Genomic DNA, 20,894 nt, shown 5'->3' with positions numbered 1-20,894 from the left:
ATCATACTGAAGCTTTTAATTTTTCTGTTGCTGCTGTTGCGCGCATAGTCCTAATAAAAATAGTCAGGTGTGCGAATTTTTTGAGAATTATGCGCTCCAATACCAAATATTAATATTCCAAATATGCTCTAATTAAAACAATGCTGACTTTATGATGGAAGATGTGGATAACGAAAGCAAGGGTAATGAGCTCGGAAACGTACCTGAACAAGGTTTAGGAAGCAGAACTGAATTAAGCTTTTATCCAAAAAATCACCGGAGAAATGCCCATCATCTTGGAGAGTTTGGAAAAGATTGATCCAAAACTGTGCACTTTGTTTTCTCAAGATTCCCCACCAAAACTCAATACGCTGGTTTGCGGTGCTGCGCCCATAGACAAAACTTCGGTCTCTTGCAAAACTGTCAGTGTGGTTCCTTCGCAAAAAGACAAGCATGTTTTCAACATGTCCATTTTCTGTCCCCCTGTCAGCGCGCAGACGCTCCGGACATCCTCCCAAGCGCGCAATAGATGTGATGAAGTAATCAGCAATCACCTTTGGGTCGTTGTTTGTTCTGTAGGCTTCCATCCACACAACATAGCGACTAAAACCATCAATGCAGCCATTGATGCCAATGCCATAGGGCTTCAGTTTATCGTACGAATCCATGTGCCACAGAGCATTTGGGCCTTTATTACGGTAATGCCTGCGTCTCAGACGGCGCGCCCGCCTGAGCTCCACACCTTCAGGATCAAACAACTTGATCAGCTGCCTTATTGTGTCTTGTGATGCAACATACCCCCTCTGTAATGCACGAAGGTGTAACCACCGATATCCTTGCATCTGTCCGTTGCCAGCTATTTCATTTTGCACAAATCCGGCCAATTCTTCCAAATCTGTGTGATTTTTCCTTCTGACTAGACACAGATTTCTGCACCATCTCTTCAACGTCCTTATACTTATAACTACATCGTGTTTATGCGCTAAAAGAGAAAGAATTTCCTTATTACTAAAACCGATTTTGAAATATAGTTTCACTAACTCATCCACGCAAGGCATACTGGAGAGGGTATAGCAGACGTCGCGTGGCAGCTGTTTGACTTGAAACGACTTTATTCTCGAAATTTCGACTTTATTCTCGAAATAGTATTTTGACTTTTTTCTCGAAATTAGGACTTTATTCTCGAAATTTTGACTTTATTCTCGAAATAGTATTTTGACTTTTTTTCTCGAAATTACGACTTTATTCTCGAAATTTTGACTTTATTCTCGAAATGCACATTTTAATTTTTTTTTTCAATGTGGCCCTAATACTCCGTCGTAGATTTAACTGTACATAAAGATTATATTAATTAAAAGTATTATTTTTTTCAATCATAACCATGACAGAGACCATGGAGTAAGTGACTGTTGGGGTTGCAGTATAAACAGCAGATATTTATATTCCAAAGTAAAATGGACATATTGAATATGAACCCTCAGTCTGTACTCTGCTAAGCACCAATAGTTACTTCCCCATATGACAATGACAGTACTCCATGTTGAAGGATATCTCAGTTCTTAAACTGTATCTGGAGGACAGAGGAGATGAGGGTGCAGGATGCACAGCTGGCTCCTTAGTGGAAGCGTTTTCACCTCCAGTGTATAAGAGAGGACGAGTCAAGGAAAGTAACTGAGCTTGTCCAAACTGAGAGATTAGATAAGTGTTGTGTTGGTGTGTTTGTGGATGCAGCTTGCTAACCAAACTAGCTAGCATTATGTGACAAACTAGCGGTTCGCTTGCTTGTCCAAAAGCAGGAACTTTTGGCTCTAAAAAAAAAACATGGTTGCTGACTTAGAGATGCAATTCATATGCCAGACTGCAAACTGCTCCATCACCCAGTGTTAGAGGATCAAATCTAATGAATTAAATCTATGATGAAGCCGCCAGGGCCACATCATCAACAGAAAGCAAAGATTTGATTCTGAGGGCACAAAGTCTGACAGCACCAGGGATGAATCTGAATATGCAAACAAATGTCAGACCATCAACTGCTGTTGGTCCCATCAGTGGTGGTTTGTTTGCTTTGGACTGATTCCAGCTCAGATAAAAGCATCAACATACTCACTGCTTCAACATGTCAGGAAACTTCTGATTAGAAAAAAAACTATAGCACTAAAAAATAACAGAAAAACTGAAGCAAGAAAACATTTAGTACTCATACAAGAAAAATTTTATTAATCCACAATAAATACATTCACATTAAAGGTGAAATGAAATAAAGCAAGACTTTCTGACCAGCTGTTGAAATGTTTAACCTACAGTAACAGATTGAAGAGTTGGAAGATAAAGTTCAATAAAGCTTCAGAGGAAACATCTGACTGCAGCTGCATGAGATGATTTTTGTCCTTGGTTTCATGTTACAATCATAATAATGTGTCACTCAGCTGTTAGATAATATAAGAAGGAGCTCATTAAATTAATGGATTTATGTAACAGTTTTTCTTGACCACACATCTCATTGCACACTGTAGTTCTTGGAGGCACTGAAAAAAGTACACAGAGATATACAAATATACAATATACAAACAATAACACCAGATTAATTACAGCCTGAAACTGATATGTTATGGCTGCAGTTGAAATGTTTATAAATATTCACACATTTTCCGTGTTTGAAATATGGATCATGAAGTAGTGGATTTTACTGCAGGACTGTCAGACTTTGCACTCACAGGAGAAGAAATGTAAAGATGATCCTAATATTTAAATGAATATGAAATGTAGCACAAAATACAGTCAATCCTCAGGCTGGTTCAAAGTAGCTGATTTAGACTGATCTGATATTCAGGCTGATTCAGCTCCAGCTGAAACACTGACAATTGTAACAACACAAAGCGACTCACAGTTCAGCTACACAACAGTCTGAGGCATTTTAACTTGGTGCCTTTTCCTATAGATCAGAAAACCAACAGCAGCAGCAACAAGAAACAGAGCAGAAACTGAGAGACCAATGATCAGACCAACAGGTGCTCCATCCTCTGTGGTTCCTCCTCCTGGACCTGCAGGTAGAAACAGGTGTGAGGTGTCAGCTGTCAGGTAGGTGATGAGTGAAGAACAGAACAGAATCCATTTCCTCTTCAAACTGCTGTCAGACATTATCTACTGCACTCTGATCACATCACTCAGACCAGCTGCTTTCTACAAAGTCTCATCAACAACATCTTTAGAAACAAACATCAACAACCAGGAAGCAGCTTCACCTCTGATCACAGACACACTGAACTCTGCTCACTCACCTGGAGGAGCAACAACTCTCAGGGTGATGGTGCTGATGAGGTTCAAACTCCTGCTCCCTCTCTGGATGACGCGACACTCGTATGTTCCCTCATCATTAATCGTCACATCCTTCAGGATCACAGACACGTCTCCATCCTTCATCTGTCTGTCCTGCAGATCCACCCGGTTCTTGAAGGATGGATGCTGCTGTTCAGAAACGAACTGCCCATCACGATACAAAAAGACATATTCTTTATCTACTGCAGCTCTGCTCCACTCTACAACTATGATGTTGTAATTTAGAGCACGACATGTCAGAGTGACGTTCTGTCCAGATTCAGCTGTGATGATTTTCTGATCTGATGGAGGAAACAACATAGAGCAGAGAGGTTAAAGGTCAGAGGACAACTGTTCACTTCTACAGCAGCCAAGCAGAGAGAAGAGAAACAAAGAGAGGCCTGAGCTGTGGACAACATATACACACACATACAGACACACAAAGAGACTCTTTCCAATAATATACAATAATGACTGACAGCCACAAAACAATATCCAATCCAGGTTTATTTATAAAGAAGTTTAAAATCACCCCCAGGGTCCAAAGTGCTGTACAATATAACAATAATATACATAAAACAACTCAATAAAATGCATTAAAATACTTGAAAATTACATAAATACAAAAATACTAAAAAAAAACCACAGCACACAGACTCAAGCCAAAGAAAAAAGGTGAGTTTTAAAAAGTGATTTCAAGTGTGAGGCCTGTCTAATATGCAGTGGCAGATCATTCCAGAGATTTGGTGCTGCCACTGCAAAGGTCCCCTCTGAGCTTAACCCTGGTTTTAAGCACGGTCAGAAGCAGCTGGTCTGCCGACCTGAGTGACCGGGTGTGAATGTAAGTGTGTAGAAGCTCAGAGAGATAGGGTGGGGCAAGACCATTTAGAGATTTAAAAGCAAATAAAAGAATTTTAAAATGGATCCTAAAACGAACGGGCAGCCAGTGAAGTGACGCTAAAACAGCTGAAATCTGCTCATGTGTGCAGGCACCAGTTAAAAGCCGCCCAGCAGCATTCTGCACCAGTTGAAGGCGAGCAATAGCGGACCCTCTAAGCCCCATATAAAGTGCATTACAGTAATGCAGCCGAGTGGTGACAAAGGCGTGGATTACTGTTTCAAAGTCTCGCCTTTGGAGAACTGGCTTTATTTTGGCCTCAGGTGAACAAAGCTTGACTTGACTACAGCATTTCTGTGGCTGTCAAGCTTCATGTCTGGATCTGTTTTGACTCCTACGTTTGTGATTGTTGGTTTGAGAAACTGTGCCAGAGGACCCAGATCTACCAGAGGGGTCACTGAGTTGTTACCAAAAATCATCACCTCTTTTTTTTTCTCATTGAAACTCAGGAAATTTAGAGCCAGCCGTACCTGAATGTCACCTAAGAATTTAAGTAATTGTGCCACTGAGTAGGAGTCTTTCCTTTTAAGAGGCACATATATCTGGCTGTTGTCTGCATACCAGTGGAAAGAGAAACCATATTTTCCCAGCGGTAATAGATAAAGAGAAAAAAGGAGCAGGCCTAGAACCGAGCCCTGTGGTACCCCACACACAAGTGGAGCCGTGGAGGACACAAATTCACCAAGTCCAACACAGAAACTCCGACTTGTCAAGTAAGACTGAGTATTTTTTTTTTTTTTTCACTTTAATATAAGCAACACAGTTGTTGCATCATGAATTTAATGTCACACTATCACAAACGTCACCTCTGCACTCACGTGATAAAAAGGTTCAGTTAGCTGCTGGGTCAGAGGTCACGAGGTCAAGAACATTCTTACTAGAAAGTCTGACAGAGACACTGAGATAATGTTGAAGGAGAGCTTCAACATCAGCACAGCTTTTGGACCCATTTCAAAAATGTCTGCACTAATAACAAGATGCAGTTTAAAACATCCTCCTGAATATTAAATATTAATATCAATGCTAAAGGCTGTAAACACATCACTGCAAACAAACTGCACTGTGACCTGTGCCCCTGTCCTCCTGATCATTTGGTCTGAAGGTCACATTCAAAGCGTCTCCAGACTTTTCGCTGCCAAACGAGGAAATGAAGAAAAAGTGAAACTCGTCTGTTCGGTGTTCAGAGGATTCAGCGAGCTGTGATCATGACTGCAGATAGTCACATTCTGTCACTACGATGATGTCACAGAGACAACAAAAAGAAAAGACCGATCTGTTCTTATATTTGTCACTTTGTAACAGACTCGATTCTGCGGGAAACACCGTCAGTCCGTCTGCAGTTCCGGGTTTGGAGTCGCACCAACAACAGTTTAGATCAGCGATAACGTCAGCGTTTCAAACTCGATCGGCATGAAAAACATTTAAAGAATGTATTTTAATAACTCCGCCTCATACATTCTTATCTTAAAGAGGAATGTTGTTTCTCACCTGCGGACACAAACACAAGGACACAAAGGAATCCAAAGCAGAAGAAGGGCGTTAACGTTAACGCGGCCATTTCCGTACATCCTTGTTTTCTTACCTGATCCTCCCGGAGCCTGGGTGCTGTCGCGCATGCTCAGTAGCGAACTGGAAGTTATTCTTCTTCCAAAAAGCAGCAGCCAGCGTCCTTACAGGCCCACAGAAACGTGAGCAAATTACCCCAGGACACTGGCTCCCAGTGCAACATGGAATTATGTTCTAATTAATTACAATTAAATAGTTTCATTAGTTCACAAAGCTCCGATCTAAGTGCTGAAGGTGCTCTCCGTTATTGTGCTCCTGTTCTGTGGAACAACCTGCCCGCTGACCTGAGATCAGTTACAAACAGAGGTGGGAAGTAACGAAGTACAAATACTTCGTTACTGTACTTAAGTAGATTTTTCAGGTACCTGTACTTTACTTAAGTATTTATTTTTCTGACTACTTCTTACTTTTACTCCCTACATTTTTACACAAGTATCTGTACTTTCTACTTCTTACATTTTCAAACAGACTCGTTACTTTTTAACACGTCAGAGAGAAGTTTGTATTTCCGGTCAGTGCGCCGTCAAACATCAAACGATCTGAGCCTAAACGGAGGAATAATAACACATAAGAGACAATCGTACTGCGTATCCTCCATCACCGGGGCTTATCTCGTACAAAGGGATTAAATACGCAAACCCATATAATTAATGTATCATTTATAGCGCTATAATCGGGCCGGACCGAGTCCGTAAGTTGCGCTGCGGCACATAAACAGCTTAGCTAGCGCTACTGAAGAGGAGCGAGCATGAAGGGAGTAACGTGTGGCAGGTAAATGCAACGTTTCTAAATGCTCAACAAATATCAGCAAACACACAAAGTGTGTGCAGTTTGTCACACAGTGTGTCTGCTAGCTTAAAGAAGAGCTGCTGTATTTCAGGGAGAGCAAAGAGAGAGAAGTTCACTCAGAGATGGAGAAAGAGGACAGGAAAGGAAGAAGAGAGGTTAGATTTAAAGGTAAGGACTGGAAAATAAACTGAAGTATGCTGACTTTGTGTTATTCAAAGATTGGATGAAAATACTGCAGTTTAGTGTGTAATAAATAGGTTAGTTTGTTGTACTGTATTTACAGTAAAGCTCTGTGGTGGACTGGAGCACAGTGTTTGTGTTCATGGTCAGAGTTACAGGTTACATCAGTGCAGCAGAGATGAGTTTGAATCAAAGCTGCTGATGCTGAGATTCATTCACTGAGTCCAACATTTCTACAGCCTGTATGCTGTCAGTGTAGGGGATGGAGATCAGCTCAGAGAGCTGTGAAATACTGGGTTACATCTTTGTGAGTTCAGTTCATCCACACAGAGCAGTAAACCTCAGAGCAGCAGCAGCAGCAGGTCAGCTGATCACAGCCTGCACACCAACATCATTTACTGCAGCGCACAATAGAAAGCTGTGATTCTTCTCCCCATGCAGAGCCACTACAGCTGATCTTAGGGTTCCTCCACCTTCTGAATCCCACTGTAACCCCTGAGTATCCTCATGTTGGTGTTTAGGTGGAGGCACAGTCACCCTCTACTATGGAGGACACAGAGAACAGAGCTGGGTTTAAATTCCCTTTAACAGTTTGTGTCCTACATAACAGATTCAAGCTGAGTGCATTCATTAGAATTAAAATTTAGATTGGAATAACATTTGTATTCTCGTGTATTATTTTTTATTATTACAATAATATATAATGAGGTTCGGTTCGTTTTACAGAAGAATAGCAGGTAGAAACGTCCTCCAAAGAGCCACTTTTACTTTCTTACTTTGAGTACATTTCAGAGCCTGTACTTTTATACTTTTACTTAAGTAGAGAAGTTGAACCAGTACTTCGACTTTTACCAAAGTATTTTTTAACACAAGTACTTGTACTTCTACTTAAGTACAGAATGTCAGTACTTTTGCCACCTCTGGTTACAACATACATGCACACATTTAAAAACAAAATTAAAACATTTTATTCACGCAGACCTAAACTCACTATTTTATTTTTGTTGCTGTTATTTATAAAGCAGCAGAGCGGCTGCTTTATAAATAACAGCCTGGAGCCTGGTGAACTCCAGTGCACTGCGCTGTGAATTAATGCAATTCTCCCAACACCTGTCCTGTTACCTGAACTGCGCAGCCAGGAGGATTCAGACTGAAAATAAATTAAACAAAAATCTAGTAAAAAGTAGTCCATTAATTACAGGTGATCCATTTCATAGCAATTCTCATGACAAATGCGTTTTTCTCCTTTCTTTTTATTCCTACTGAGGCTCCAGGTTTAAAAGTCTCATAAAGGTTCAGTGTAGCTGAAATCTCAGAATCAGACCGAGACAAACGTATGCATCAGAAGATGTGACATCCCGAGGAGCTGCAAAGGTCACGACCGTTTCTTCAAGGTTCAGAGGTGCTGCTCAGCAGAAGGTGATGTGTTTGCTGGTATTCAGAGTGACGCTGAGAAAGTGACTGTCGCTAACGGTCAGAATACCCTTTTTGTTGTGTTGCAATTATGAAACGTGGAGAACTAAAGAGAAAATACCCCCACCCAAAATCAATTTGTGAAGCGGATGGAAAAAACTTTCATCTTTAAAGGTCTGCAGCCTTTAAAAAACTTTGTTCATCTCTGTATTCATGTGTTTTTGTTTTCCTTTTGTTGATTTTTATTTTTTTTAATAAATCAGAGCCAAGAGGGGAGCAGCTGATGCTGGCCAAAAGAGCTAATGATAGCTTTGAGCCACAGGTTTGAGACTCGTGTACCTGTTGGTGGTCTTGATGGTGGAACAGGTGTAGAGCTTTTGCAGGTGCCTGAAGGTCCTGATAGCTCTCCAGTCTGTCCTAAAGGAAAAAGGTGATGGTGCAAATATTTCAACGAGGAACATCCAAGGTGACCAAGGAGCTGCTGCAGTGCCTGTCACCTTATGCCAGTTTTCCACTAGTACCTACTTGGTTCAGCTCAACTCAACTGCTCGTTTTTAGGTTTTTTCATTAGGTGGTACCACCTGATACAGGTACTTTTTTTAGTATCTACTCAGCAGGGGTTCCAAGCAAGCCACGTCGAGCAGAGAATGTGCCGTCAACAGACTGCATTCTACTGACTGGACAGGAAGTGACATCACTAGATGAGTCATAAGAGCAACTCCTTCACAAGGATCAAATCCGGCAACAAGGAGCAGGCTAACCAGAACAGACGTCTTTGTGCTCGGCGGCTGACAAATGAATCCAGAGCTCCATGGAGCCATCTTTTTGTGTTACATACACAGGACATCACAGGACTTTTGGGCTGACCTGCTATAATGGCCCCACCCACACTGACTCAATTGTAATGGAAACAACAAAAACAAAGTAGTTGAGTTTAGCTGAGTAGGTGCTTGTGGAAAACATGCTTTAGTGTCAGTCACCCACACCTGTTCCCCATGTGAGCCCTGAATCCTCTGTCTCCACCTGAGCATATTTCTGCTAACAGAATAGAAGCTCCAGCCTCTGACGGGGACGGTCGCATTCTATCTCTCTCCCTGCCCTCCCTATCTTTCCTGCTTGCTGCTTGCTGTGAGAGCGTCTCTTGCACACTGTTCGAATAAGAATAAGATTGAGAGCAATATGGATTTGGCAAACTGGGCCTTCAAGACCATGGATCGAATTTTTTCCACTATGAGATCTGGGAAAGGGGAGCCTGCGTGTCCGAGTGGAACAGACCCGGTTGGATACGTCATCGACTCTTGGAGCTCGTGGAGACCTGTGTGCTTCTCGGCCCTAGAGGTGGAAGACGTGGAAGACGCTTACATATTTGGCTATCTGGTAGCGGTATCTTTTCTGTTTGGGCTTGGAGGATACCTGATTTACCGTGAAATCAAGAAAACCTGGACGGCAGTTCGACATCTGCAGAGGCTGCCGACCCAGGTGGATGGGCTGACCAGAATGGTACAGACTCAGACTCAAAGCCTGATGAACCTGAGCCGTAGACTTGGGGAGTAGCAGGTGAGAGGGGTTCGATCTGGAGATAAGGTACGGTTCTGCTCAGTGAGGACGGTAACTAATGAATTTGGATTATTGGATTTATTGAATGGTTTCCCAGTGAGACTGAAGGCTGTTGAAAAAACAAGCAGCCTGTTCCAAAACAACATCTGCATTATCAGAATTCGGCTCCCTAGCCGGCCTTGGCTGGCAATCATATCTCTCCAGAACTATGTGTGAAGGCCGCTATCCCCCTCAGCCCTCTCTGTGATTTGTGAAGCTGGATCTGGTGTACCAAGGCTGCTGATGAACTTCCATCACTATCAGCAAACTGTTTGCCTGGGAGCTGGCATCTGGGCTCCACAATGCCCCCACCCTCTCGTCTCCGTCTGCGTCCCCTCCTGACCCTGACCCTACCCACCATACTGCTATCCCGGCTTTATATGTGCAATATGCTTTTGCTGAGGTGTTTTTTGGAACCTCGTAAGGTGTTCTTTATGAACACAGTATGAGATGATTTTTTGAACCTAACTATCCCAATGTATCTCTTTCTGTCTCTCTGCTAAAGGTAGCGCCGTTGAGAAACGGTTGCATGACCTCAGACATCTGTCCCCCCCCCCTGTCTGTGTTATGTTTTTGTTTTGGATGGATGTTCTGTTAACTGCAATTTCCCCATTTGTGGGACTAATAAAGGCATTCTTGATTCTTGATTCTTGATTCTTGATAACACTTTGTTGTCCTTATTTGAATCATACATATCCAAGGCCGGTGTGCGTGATTGCTCCTCCTTTAGGTAGGAGAGGCAGTGTCTCTACATCCATGTCCAACAGTGAGTCTTTGAGGAGTTTCTCTCTGCAAACTGTGGTGGGAGCTTTGCTGCTTTGCCATTCTCATGAATCTGTGTTTCACTTGGATTTGTTGGTTCAACATTTCTCTGACTGCTGCTCTGAGTCCAGTTCTACTTCTATTTCTGAGATAAACATGAACAAACAAACTCACCACAACTCACATTTTCATTCTCTTTAATGTTCTACAAGGATTTTCTGCCACTGACAATGAGGGAAAAAAAGCTCAGTTATTTTATTTCACTTCATTTATTTAATATGAACTGGGGTGATTGCCACTGTGCCAAATGCTGCACTCTCTCTGGTCCAGTTCAGGAGCACTCAGCAGTTTCTTTCTGATCTTAACTCTGATTGGCTGCTGTAGAGGTGAACAGTTGTGTTTTGACCTTTAACTTCTCTGCTCTGTGTTGTTTCCTCTTAAAGGCCAGAAAATCATCACAGCTGAGTCTGGACAGAGCGTCACTCTGACATGTGAAGCTCCAAAATACAACAATAACACTATTAGGGCTGTAGAGTGGAGCAGAGCTGACCTGGGGACAGAACATGTCTTTTTGTACCGAGATGGACACTTTGAACTGTCCAACCAGCATCCATCCTTTAAGAACTGGGTGGATCTGCAGGACAGACAGATGAAGCATGGAGACGTGTCTGTGATTCTGAAGAATGTGAAGATTAATGACACTGGACTGGAGTGTCACGTTTTCACGACAGGAACAAACAATGAATTCATCATCAGCATCATCTACCTGAGAGTTGTTGCTCCTCCAGGTGAGTGAGCAGAGTTCAGTGTGTCTGTGATCAGAGGTGAAGCTGCTTCCTGGTTGTTGATGTTTGTTTCTAAAGATGTTGTTGATGAGACTTTGTAGAAAGCAGCTGGTCTGAGTGATGTGATCAGAGTGCAGTAGATAATGTCTGACAGCAGTTTGAAGAGGAAATGGATTCTGTTCTGTTCTTCACTCATCACCTACCTGACAGCTGACACCTCACACCTGTTTCTACCTGCAGGTCCAGGAGGAGGAACCACAGAGGATGGAGGATCTGTAGGACTGATGGTTGGTCTCTCAGTTTATGCTGTGCTTCTTGTTGCTGCTGTTTCTGTTGTGATCTCTATAAAACAGAAAAAGAAGAATTATCTTCTCCCTCCACTTGCTGATGAAGGACCGTCCAACAGGGTTTTTTTTATATAAGTACCATAGCGTGGCATTATTCTGGCATTATCACAGTGAAAACACCAGCAGCAGTATAAACACCTTCCTGTAAATTCATCTGAGAATGTGAATCAAGATTCTCTCAGTCCAAGTTTTCAGCCATCTTCATCCTCCTTAAACCACAACATTTAATAGTCTGTGAACACCAAAGCTCAGTAGGTGTTCTCTTTTAGGTATGTAGCTTTCTAGAAGGACTCTGTTTCTGAAACCCTGAAGTTTTTTTTATATACATGGAGGACTTGGGGATCTAACCTCGTCTCAAAACCCACAATGACCAAGTATTATTGTGGATTTTAGGAATCTCAAGAAAAACCCACTCACTGTGGTACACCTCCGTAGTTGTGGAAAGAGTCCCAGTTTCAGGTTCCACAAACTGCACAGCAAACTGGTACGACTATAGACTGTATATACAAGATGTACAGAGCTCTCCATCAGTCTCTTTAATAGCTGCTTTCTGATGTTTCAGGTTGGTTTGTAACAGATGCTTCTTTGCGTGTCTCTTCCATCCACCCTCTGATTAAATGCTGCTGTTTAGGGTGAGGAGCTCCACGGCAGAGGCAGAGCTCAGCCCGGCTGTCACTGCTTTGATTCAGCGTAGTCTTAGAAGCAGCTGTTACAACCACAGCAGGCCCAAAGAAAGACATGCTTTTCTCTGTTAATGCAACACAATGTGAAGTAAGCTGAGTCCTGCAAACATCAGCAGAACAACACAAACACTTATGGTTAATTTCAGTGTGTAACATTTCTAATGAAGTATTCATATATTTAAGCTTTATCTTTTTTTCTGTGCAGTATTGAACCTTTGCTCTTGATGCCTCTGTGCTCTTATTAAATAACTATTTTTTATGAAGACCACATGAAGCTAGCATAGCTGTAGCTGTGTGGCACAGTGATCAACGTCTTGAATGTAAGTGAAGCTCCAGGTTTGGTGATCCAGGGCAAACAGCTCTGGTATCTTTTGTTCCCTTCAGTTATTGTTTGTCTTTATCTGATATTTACCGTTGTGACTGTGTTTGTTTAATCAGCTTCATATTTATATTTTTTCTCCTCTTGTGTCATTAAAGGTCAAAGTGCAAATCATCATGTGACGTCTCTTTGAGAGAGTAGAACACACTAAATGTAATGTTTGTGTTTGTGTGATATGATCTTTGTGCTGATCAAAGAGGAAATACAAAGTTTCAGGACTTTCTGAACTTTAAAGTTGACAGTTTGAAAAATGAAAGTCAAACTGAAACAAAGATAAAACGGAGAGTTTATCGTCTGGCACTGGTCACATGTCAGAGCAATACAGAAAAACTATGTTCAGCATAGAGAAGTTTATATGGTTCATCTTTATTTTTAAAAACTTTTCAAACAGTTTGAAGTTTCTTACTGTTCTTCTATCTTTGACTGATGCCCAGTATCACCAGTGGATGGCAGCAGTGAGGAGGCCCCTCACAGATCGATGTTCTCATCTTAAACTGAGAAACATTTCAAATAATGATCACCTGCTGACAGCCCCAGCTTTACTCTGTGCAGGTTCACAAAATTTGGCTCAACTGTAATACAATGAAAAATACATGCAATACATAAAATAAGATGTTAGCTGAGCTTTTAATGTGAAAGGAACCAGGCAGGAAGTGTTTAGTAATTGGTGTCTCAGTGCTGTGATGATTCTGTAGCTGTACTGGTGAATCAGTGCTGTAAATATCAGCCTCTGCGTGTAACTGTGCTCCTGTTTCAGTGAACAGATGTGCAGATGTTGATTCCAGCTGTTCGTCAGCCTGTAGAAACCACCACACAGCTGCTGCATGCGGACAGATTCACCTAAATGAAAGAGCTGTGTTTAGCTGTCCACCCAAACACAGCGAGCTTGAGTTTAACCTGCAAAGACAAACACACAACCCTTCATCATCTGTGATGCGCGCGCACACAAACACACACACACACACACACAGTAAACGTGTATTTATGTGACTGGAATGCAGTTGAGCAGGTTTTGGTTCATCAGAATCGTGTGGTCACATGGTCTGTGTTTCATAAAGCTTCCTGCTCATCATATTTATAGCTCAAACTGATCAGACTGCTTTTCTCTGTTGAGGAGGAAACAAAGAGCTCAGTGTGTTCAGACTTTGTTTTGCAGCCACAAAGCAGGAGAAGGAAAACGAGGTGAGTGTTACTGTGCTTTTATTTGGTGTCAGAATAATCAGAAAATGTTATTGGCTGGAAAGAAGTCACATGTTTCTCAAATTGGAACAAAACCTCTGAAACTTGTTTTGGTTCATTCTGGGACTCAAATTTGTGACATCATCCAGGAAGAAACATGATGTTTGTTCTGACCACCGTTCTTATGGTGGTCAGAACAAACCAAGTAAGCTGTTTTTCTGTGGACTCTAACAGCAAAATCAAAGAACCTATTAATTAATGAGTCGACTGGTTTATCACACTGGAACATGCGTACGTTGTATTTCCTGTTCTGCCAGTTTGGGGTTTATGTCAATCTGTTCCTCTTTCGCTCTCAGACTGACTGAAGATGAACGGTTTAGAGCAGGTCAGAGCAGAGTCTCCAGGGTCCAGCCATCTGTCCATGAAGAGTTACCATTCCAGGGATTATCCTCCAGTCTTCGGTCAGGAACGTGGACACTCACAGAAAACGTAAGACACTGATTTGTTATAAACTGAAATGCTGTCCTTTGATACTCTTTCAAAGGAGTTTGGAGGAGTGGAGTCACTGAATTGTTCTCCTGTCGAGCAGGTTGTGTTTGAGATTGGAGATCATCAGATATCAGATCACTGCTTTTGGACCAATCAGGTCTCTATAAAGTAGAGTCACCATTCTTGGAAGATCCAATCTAAACTATATCCTCCAAGAATGCTGGAAGATTAGGCTAAACATAAACTTAGTAGATCTTTTACAGTTTGCTTTTCATGCACTCACATTTTATAAAGCTTTTAATTATGCTAAGTACTGCACAGTGGTTTTAATCAAACAGCTGCTCACACAGGAACTGTGGTACTTTCAGTTTATATTCTTCATATTTTTCAGTGTAGTTTTATCTTCCTTTGTAAAATCTGCTGCTCTCCTACCAGCACACCTATCTGTCATGGCTCAGCAAGCTGGTGATTAAAAGTTCACAGGTTTATTCACAGTTCCAATAATCAAAAACTAAACAGGGTGAGATTTTCAGACAGTGAGTTCAAGCAAAACTGAAAGGGAAGGTTCATTAACTGCTGCACACTCACACAAACAGGCAGGAGTCCAAAACAAACTCTCAGCTCCTCTCTGGGAACACCAGGAAAATCTGTGCCGAGGAAGCACACAGGTGAGAAGGCAGGTATTTCAGCAAACAATATTCAGCAGTGTTGGCAGTGTGAAACTGAAGATACGTGCTTCGAACCCTGACCTTACAGTCCCATAGCACCTCTGCTTCGAAGCTTGCTTTGAGGCAAAAAAAATCATGTGACGTGTGAGGCAGCAACTGCTTCAATCCCCAAACGAATCAACTGACTACCTTACAGTCCAGCTGTCTCCGTCCTTACAGCCTGTTGACTAGGGATGGGAATCGAGAACGGGTTCTCCACAAGAGCCGGTTCCCAGTAATTCCTTGGAATCATTACTCTGCTTGCTTAATGATTCTGCTTACATGATTACATCACACACGCGCCTTATTTGGTTCAGAATATATCCAACATTGTGAAGACAGAAGCGTCAAGATAAAAAACATTACAAAATTAGGCTTGCACTGTTTCAGCAACAGCAGCAGTTGTTCTACGTGCAGTCTGTGCACACACAGCAAGCGCAGAAAGGGGGAGCCGTTACCGAGACGGTGAGCTTGGATGGAACGAAAGGAAACGTTTTTCTTGCTTCCAAAGCATCCATCCATCCATTCTCTCCCATTTATCTGGGGTCGGGTCGCGGGGGCAGGAGCCTAAGCAGAGAAACCCAGGCTTCCCTCTCCCCAGCCACCTCCTCCAGCTCATCTGGAGGGACCCCAAGGCATTCCCAGGCCAGCTGAGAGATATAATCCCTCCAGCGTGGGTCTACCACGGGGCCTCCTCCCGGTGGGACATGCCCGGAACACCTCACCCAAGAGGCGGCCAGGAGGCATCCTAATCAGATGCCCGAGCCACCTCAACTGGCTCCTTTCGATGAGGAGGAGCAGCAGCTCTACTCTGAGCCCCTCCCGGATGCCCGCACTCCTCACCCTATCTCTAAGGGAGAGGCCAGCCACCTTTCAAAGGAAACTCATTTCTGCCGCTTGTATTCGCAATCTTATTCTTTCGGTCACTACCCAAAGCTCGTGACCATAGGTGAGGGTAGGAACGTAGATCAACCAGTAAATCAAGAGCCTCGCTTTTACACTAAGCTCCCTCTTCACCACGACAGACCAGTGCAGCGTCCCCATCACTGCAGAAGCAGCCCCGATCCATCTGTCTATCTCCCGCTCCCTTCTCCCATCACTCGTGAACAAGACCCCGAGATACTTGAACTCTTCCACTTGGGGCAAGAACTCGTTCCTAAGCCGGAGAGGGCACTCCACCCTTTTCTGGCTGAGGACCATGGCCTCAGACTTAGAGGTGCTGATTCTCATGCCGGCTGCTTCACACTCGGCTGCGAACCGTTCCACTGCGAGCTGGAGGCCCCCCCCTGATGAAGCCAACAGAACCGCATCATCTGCAAAAAGCAGAGATGAGACTCTGAGGCCACCAAGGAAGAAGCCTTCCGCCACCTGGCTACGCCTAGAAATTCTGTCCATAAAAATTATGAACAGAATCGGTGACAAAGGGCAGCTCCGATGGAGTCCAACACCCACAGGAAATGAATCCGACTTATTACCGGCTATACGGTCCAAGCTCTCACTGTGGTTGTACAAAGACTGAATGGCCCACAACAACGGGCCAGACACCCCATACTCCCGCAGGACCTCCCAAAGGACACCTCGAGGGACACGGTCGAATGCCTTCTACAAGTCCACAAAGCACATGTAGACTGGTTGGGCAAACTCCCACGCACACTCGAATATCCTTGAGAGGATAAAGAGCTGGTCCAGCGTTCCGCAACCAGGACAAACACTGCATTGTTCCTCCTGGATCCGAGGTTCGACTAACGGACGGACCCTCCTTTCCAGCATCCTGGCATAGACCTTACCGAGGAGGCTGAGGAGTGTGATCCCCTGAAAGTTGGAGCACACCCTCCGGTCTCCCTTCTTAAAGATGGGGACCGCCACCCCGGTCTGCCAATCCAATGGCCCTGCCCCAGATCTCCACGCGATGTTGTAGAGGCGTGTCAACAAAGACAGCCCTATAACATCCAGAGCCTTCAGGAACTCAGGGCGAATCTCGTCCAGCCCAGGGGCCCTGCCACCAAGGAGTTGTTAAACTGCCTCAATGACCTCACCCCCAGTGATGGTCAAGGCATCTCCCTCGTCCCCAGACTCTGCTTCCACTACAGAAGGCGTGTCAGTGGGATTCAGGAGGTCCTTGAAATATTCCTTCCACCGTCCGACTATAGCCTCAGTTGAAGTCAGCAGCACTCCACTCGCACTATAAACCATGTGAGTTGTGCACTGCTTTTCCCTCCTGAGTCGCCTGACGGTTTGCCAGAATCGCTTTGATGTCGTCCGAAAGTCTTTTTCCATAGCTTCACCAACTCCTCCCACACCCAAGTTTTTGCTTTGGCCACTACCCGAGCTGCATTCCGCTTGGACTGCCGATACCTGTCAGCTGCCTCCGGAGTCACACAGGCTAATGAAGCCCGATAGGACTCTTCCTTCAGCTTGATGGCTGCCTTCACCTCCGGTGACCACCATCTGGTTTGGTGGTTACCACCACGAGAGGCACCAACCACCTTGCAGCCACAGCTCTGAGCAGCAGCCTCAACAATGGAGGTGCGGAAAATGGTCCATTCAGACTCAATGTCCTCAGCCTCCCTCGAAATGCTGTCGAAGTTCTGCGGGAGGTGGGAGTTGAAGATCTCTCGGACTGGGGCTTCTGCCAGGTGTTCCCAGCATACCCTCACAATACGTTTAGGTGTGCCAGGTCTGTCCAGCATCTTCCCCCGCCACCTGATCCAACTCACCACGAGGTGGTGATCAGTTAGAATAGAATAGAACTTTATTGTCATTATACATACAATGAAATTAATCATTACACAACAAGTTATATAACGACATTCCATCACAATATAATGAAATTCCGTTCAGAACAGCCATCCAGTGAAGAAACAGACAAGACTAAAATAGGGGAGATGGGTGTCCGCAGCCACTGCCGTTTTTCACTGGTGCCGCCACTACAATCAGTGCCCAGAAAAGGAAACAAACACACATCATGGGGTAGTTAGGTTAAAAAAAAGTCATCTGGTACGGTGCTCGACATGAGCACCATACCAGGGTCCAAAAACCACCTTAGCAAAGCATATTTTCACATTTAAAGCCAGGATAGCAATATGGTGGGGGGAGGAAGGGGGCAAGAGGGGATGGACATGGAGACGAGAGGGTCAGGGCATTGTGGAGCCAGACGCCAGCTCCTAGCCAAAACAGTTCGCTGATAGTGATGGAAGTTCATCAGCGGCCATGGTACACCAGATCCAGCTTCACAAATCATAGAGAGGTCTCAGCTCAGCTCCTCTCTTCACATTAGGCCGCAGATCTGATATACGATTACAAAATCGATCATCAACCTGAATCGATTATTTTTATACCAGTTTTAATTTTGTTCTACTTTACATTAAAAATAGTTGATGCAAACCAACCCATATGTGGTACATTTTATTCACTAACCCAATGAGGATCAATAAGAAAATCGATAAGGAATCGAATCGATAAGTGATATCCATAACGGAATTGGAACTGCTAAATTCTTATCAATTGTCGTCACTACTGTTGATGAGTGAACAACTGTTAAAGCTTCATGTTATGTATAAAAATAACTAACGTCTAACTGGGATTTCAGTGCTTGTAGAAACATAAATGTCTGCAGATGAATTCGCTCCTCTGACGCTCTGACAGCCACTTTATGAAGGAGGAAACGAATCATAGTGTCAGACAAGTGGTTCAGGTGCAGAAGGAGGGGAAAAGTCAGAGACACACTCAGAGTTTTCTCATTTTAGGGTTAAAAACCCCAGAGTTGTTAGTTAAACCTGCTTCCATGACAGTCATCCATGTTTGTGATTGGTTAGATGCTCCCAATGCCTTTCATGTGAATGCCTTCATAGTTAGCCACATTAAACCTGTGTTAACCTGGTTAACCAATAACAAGTGTCATGTGATTACCAATGTTAGGATTAGTGAATGTTAGGCTTAGTTAACAGATGAAGGAAAGATAACTGAACAGAATCCCAAACTCAAACTATCAGGTAAGGATTCAAAAGTGATTCAAAATAATGACTCAGCCAACAGCCTCTTTTACGGAAAGTACAGAAGCTGTAAAATTTCTGTAGTGAAAACATCCAGAGCTTCATCCCTGTAAATCTGACCCTGAGAGAGAAGCAGCTCAGTGTCCAACAACAGGAACATGAATCCAAACAATGTGTGATTTATTCTGTCTGTGTTTCCAGACAGCAGCACAGACTCAGAGCAGAGTCTCCAGAGTCCAGCTGTCTGTCCATGAAGAGTGACCATTCCAGAGATTTTCCTCCAGTCTTCAGTCAGGAACCTGGACCCTCACAGAGAAGGTAAGACAGTGTTTTGCTGTAACCTGAGCTGAAGATGAAAGGGAGAGAGCTGCATTTGGTACTGGTGCTACACAGTCTACCTCTATAGCAACACCTGCTGATTCCCAACTAGAATCTCTGTAGAAGAGAGACTTGTTTTATCAACTGCCCTTTGTTTAGGCGAAGATCGGGTAGAAGTTTGAACGAATGGTTGGAGAAAGCCAAATTGTGTGTGGGGACATGTCTTTTGTCTGTGTCTGATTTTCCTGTTCTTTCATTTGGATGTGTCATAAAATTTATTATCACTCTAGCGCAGAGATGTCGATCCAGTGATTCTGTCTGTGTTTCCAGACGTCAGCAGCACAGACTCAGAGCAGAGTCTCCAGAGTCCAGCTGTCTGTCCATGAAGAGTGACCATTCCAGAGATTTTCCTCCGGTCTTCAGTCAGGAACCTGGACCCTCAGAGAGAAGGTAACACAGTGTTTTGCCGTAAACTGAGCTGAAGATGAAAAGGAGAGAGCTGCATTTGGTACTGGTGCTATATAGTCTACCTCTATAGCAACACCTGCTGATTCCCAACTAGAATCTCTATAGAAGAGAGACTTGTTTTATCAACTGCCCTTTGTTTAGGGAAAGATCGGGTAGAGGTTTGAACGAATGGTTGGAGAAAGCCAAATTGTGTGTGGGGACATGTCATTTGTACAGTATGTGTCTGATTTTCCTGTTCTTTCATTTGGATGTGTCATAAAATTTATTATCACTCTAGCGCAGAGATGTCGATCCAGTGATTCTGTCTGTGTTTCCAGACGTCAGCAGCACAGACTCAGAGCAGAGTCTCCAGAGTCCAGCTGTCTGTCCATGAAGAGTGACCATTCCAGAGATTATCCTCCGGTCTTCAGTCAGGAACCTGGACCCTCACAGAGAAGGTAAGACAGTGTTTTGCTGTAACCTGAGCTGAAGATGAAAAGGAGACAGCTGCATCTAGTACTGCTGCTACACAGTCTACCTCTATAGCAACACCTGCTTCTTACAAAATAGAGTCTTTGTAGAGGAGAGACTTGTTTTAGGAAATGCCCTTTGTTTAGGGGAAGATCATGTATAGGTTTAAATGAATGATTGGAGAAAGCCGAAGTGTGTGCGGGACATGTCATTTGTGTGTGTCTGATAAGGCATTGTTCCTGTTCTTTCATTTGGATGTGTGATAAAATTAGTCTGATCCAGTGATTCTGTCTGTGTTTCCAGACAGCAGCAGCACAGACTCAGAGCAGAGTCTCCAGAGTCCAGCTGTCTGTCCATGAAGAGTGACCATTCCAGAGATTTTCCTCCGGTCTTCAGTCAGGAACCTGGACCCTCACAGAGAAGGTAAGACAGTGTTTTACTGTAAACTGAGTTGAAAATGAAAGGGAGACAGCTGCATCTGCTACTACTGCTACACAGTCTACCTCTATAGCAACACCTGCTGATTCCCAACTAGTATAGAGCAGAAACTTGTTTTCATGCCCCATGATAGGAAATGCCCTTTGTTTAGGGGAAGATCG

The 20,894-nt window shown here is 43.6% G+C and overlaps 2 protein-coding genes across 2 annotated transcripts; one reads left to right on the top strand and one right to left on the bottom strand.

Annotated features, from left to right (window-relative positions):
* Positions 1–2,181: 2,181 nt before the first annotated feature.
* On the bottom strand, positions 2,182–5,771 carry LOC115776511 (selection and upkeep of intraepithelial T-cells protein 7-like). Its single transcript, XM_030724232.1, has 3 exons — positions 5,681–5,771; positions 3,258–3,596; positions 2,182–3,020 (listed from the first exon to the last, which is right to left on the bottom strand). The coding sequence occupies exons 1-3, from the start codon at positions 5,748–5,750 to the stop codon at positions 2,872–2,874; spliced, it is 558 nt and encodes a 185-aa protein (XP_030580092.1). The 5' UTR covers positions 5,751–5,771; the 3' UTR covers positions 2,182–2,871.
* Positions 5,772–13,810: 8,039 nt separating this feature from the next.
* Positions 13,811–20,722, top strand: LOC115776531 (uncharacterized). Its single transcript, XM_030724246.1, has 6 exons — positions 13,811–13,874; positions 14,228–14,360; positions 19,261–19,377; positions 19,708–19,827; positions 20,163–20,282; positions 20,599–20,722. The coding sequence occupies exons 2-6, from the start codon at positions 14,239–14,241 to the stop codon at positions 20,720–20,722; spliced, it is 603 nt and encodes a 200-aa protein (XP_030580106.1). The 5' UTR covers positions 13,811–13,874; positions 14,228–14,238.
* The last annotated feature ends 172 nt before the right edge of the window (positions 20,723–20,894 follow it).

Source organism: Archocentrus centrarchus, unplaced genomic scaffold, assembly GCF_007364275.1.
Source record: "Archocentrus centrarchus isolate MPI-CPG fArcCen1 unplaced genomic scaffold, fArcCen1 scaffold_33_ctg1, whole genome shotgun sequence".
In the NCBI taxonomy this organism is placed as follows: domain Eukaryota; kingdom Metazoa; phylum Chordata; class Actinopteri; order Cichliformes; family Cichlidae; genus Archocentrus; species Archocentrus centrarchus.
The sequence above is the reverse complement of the archived record's forward strand: the minus strand, read 5'-3'. Positions and strand labels throughout refer to the sequence as shown.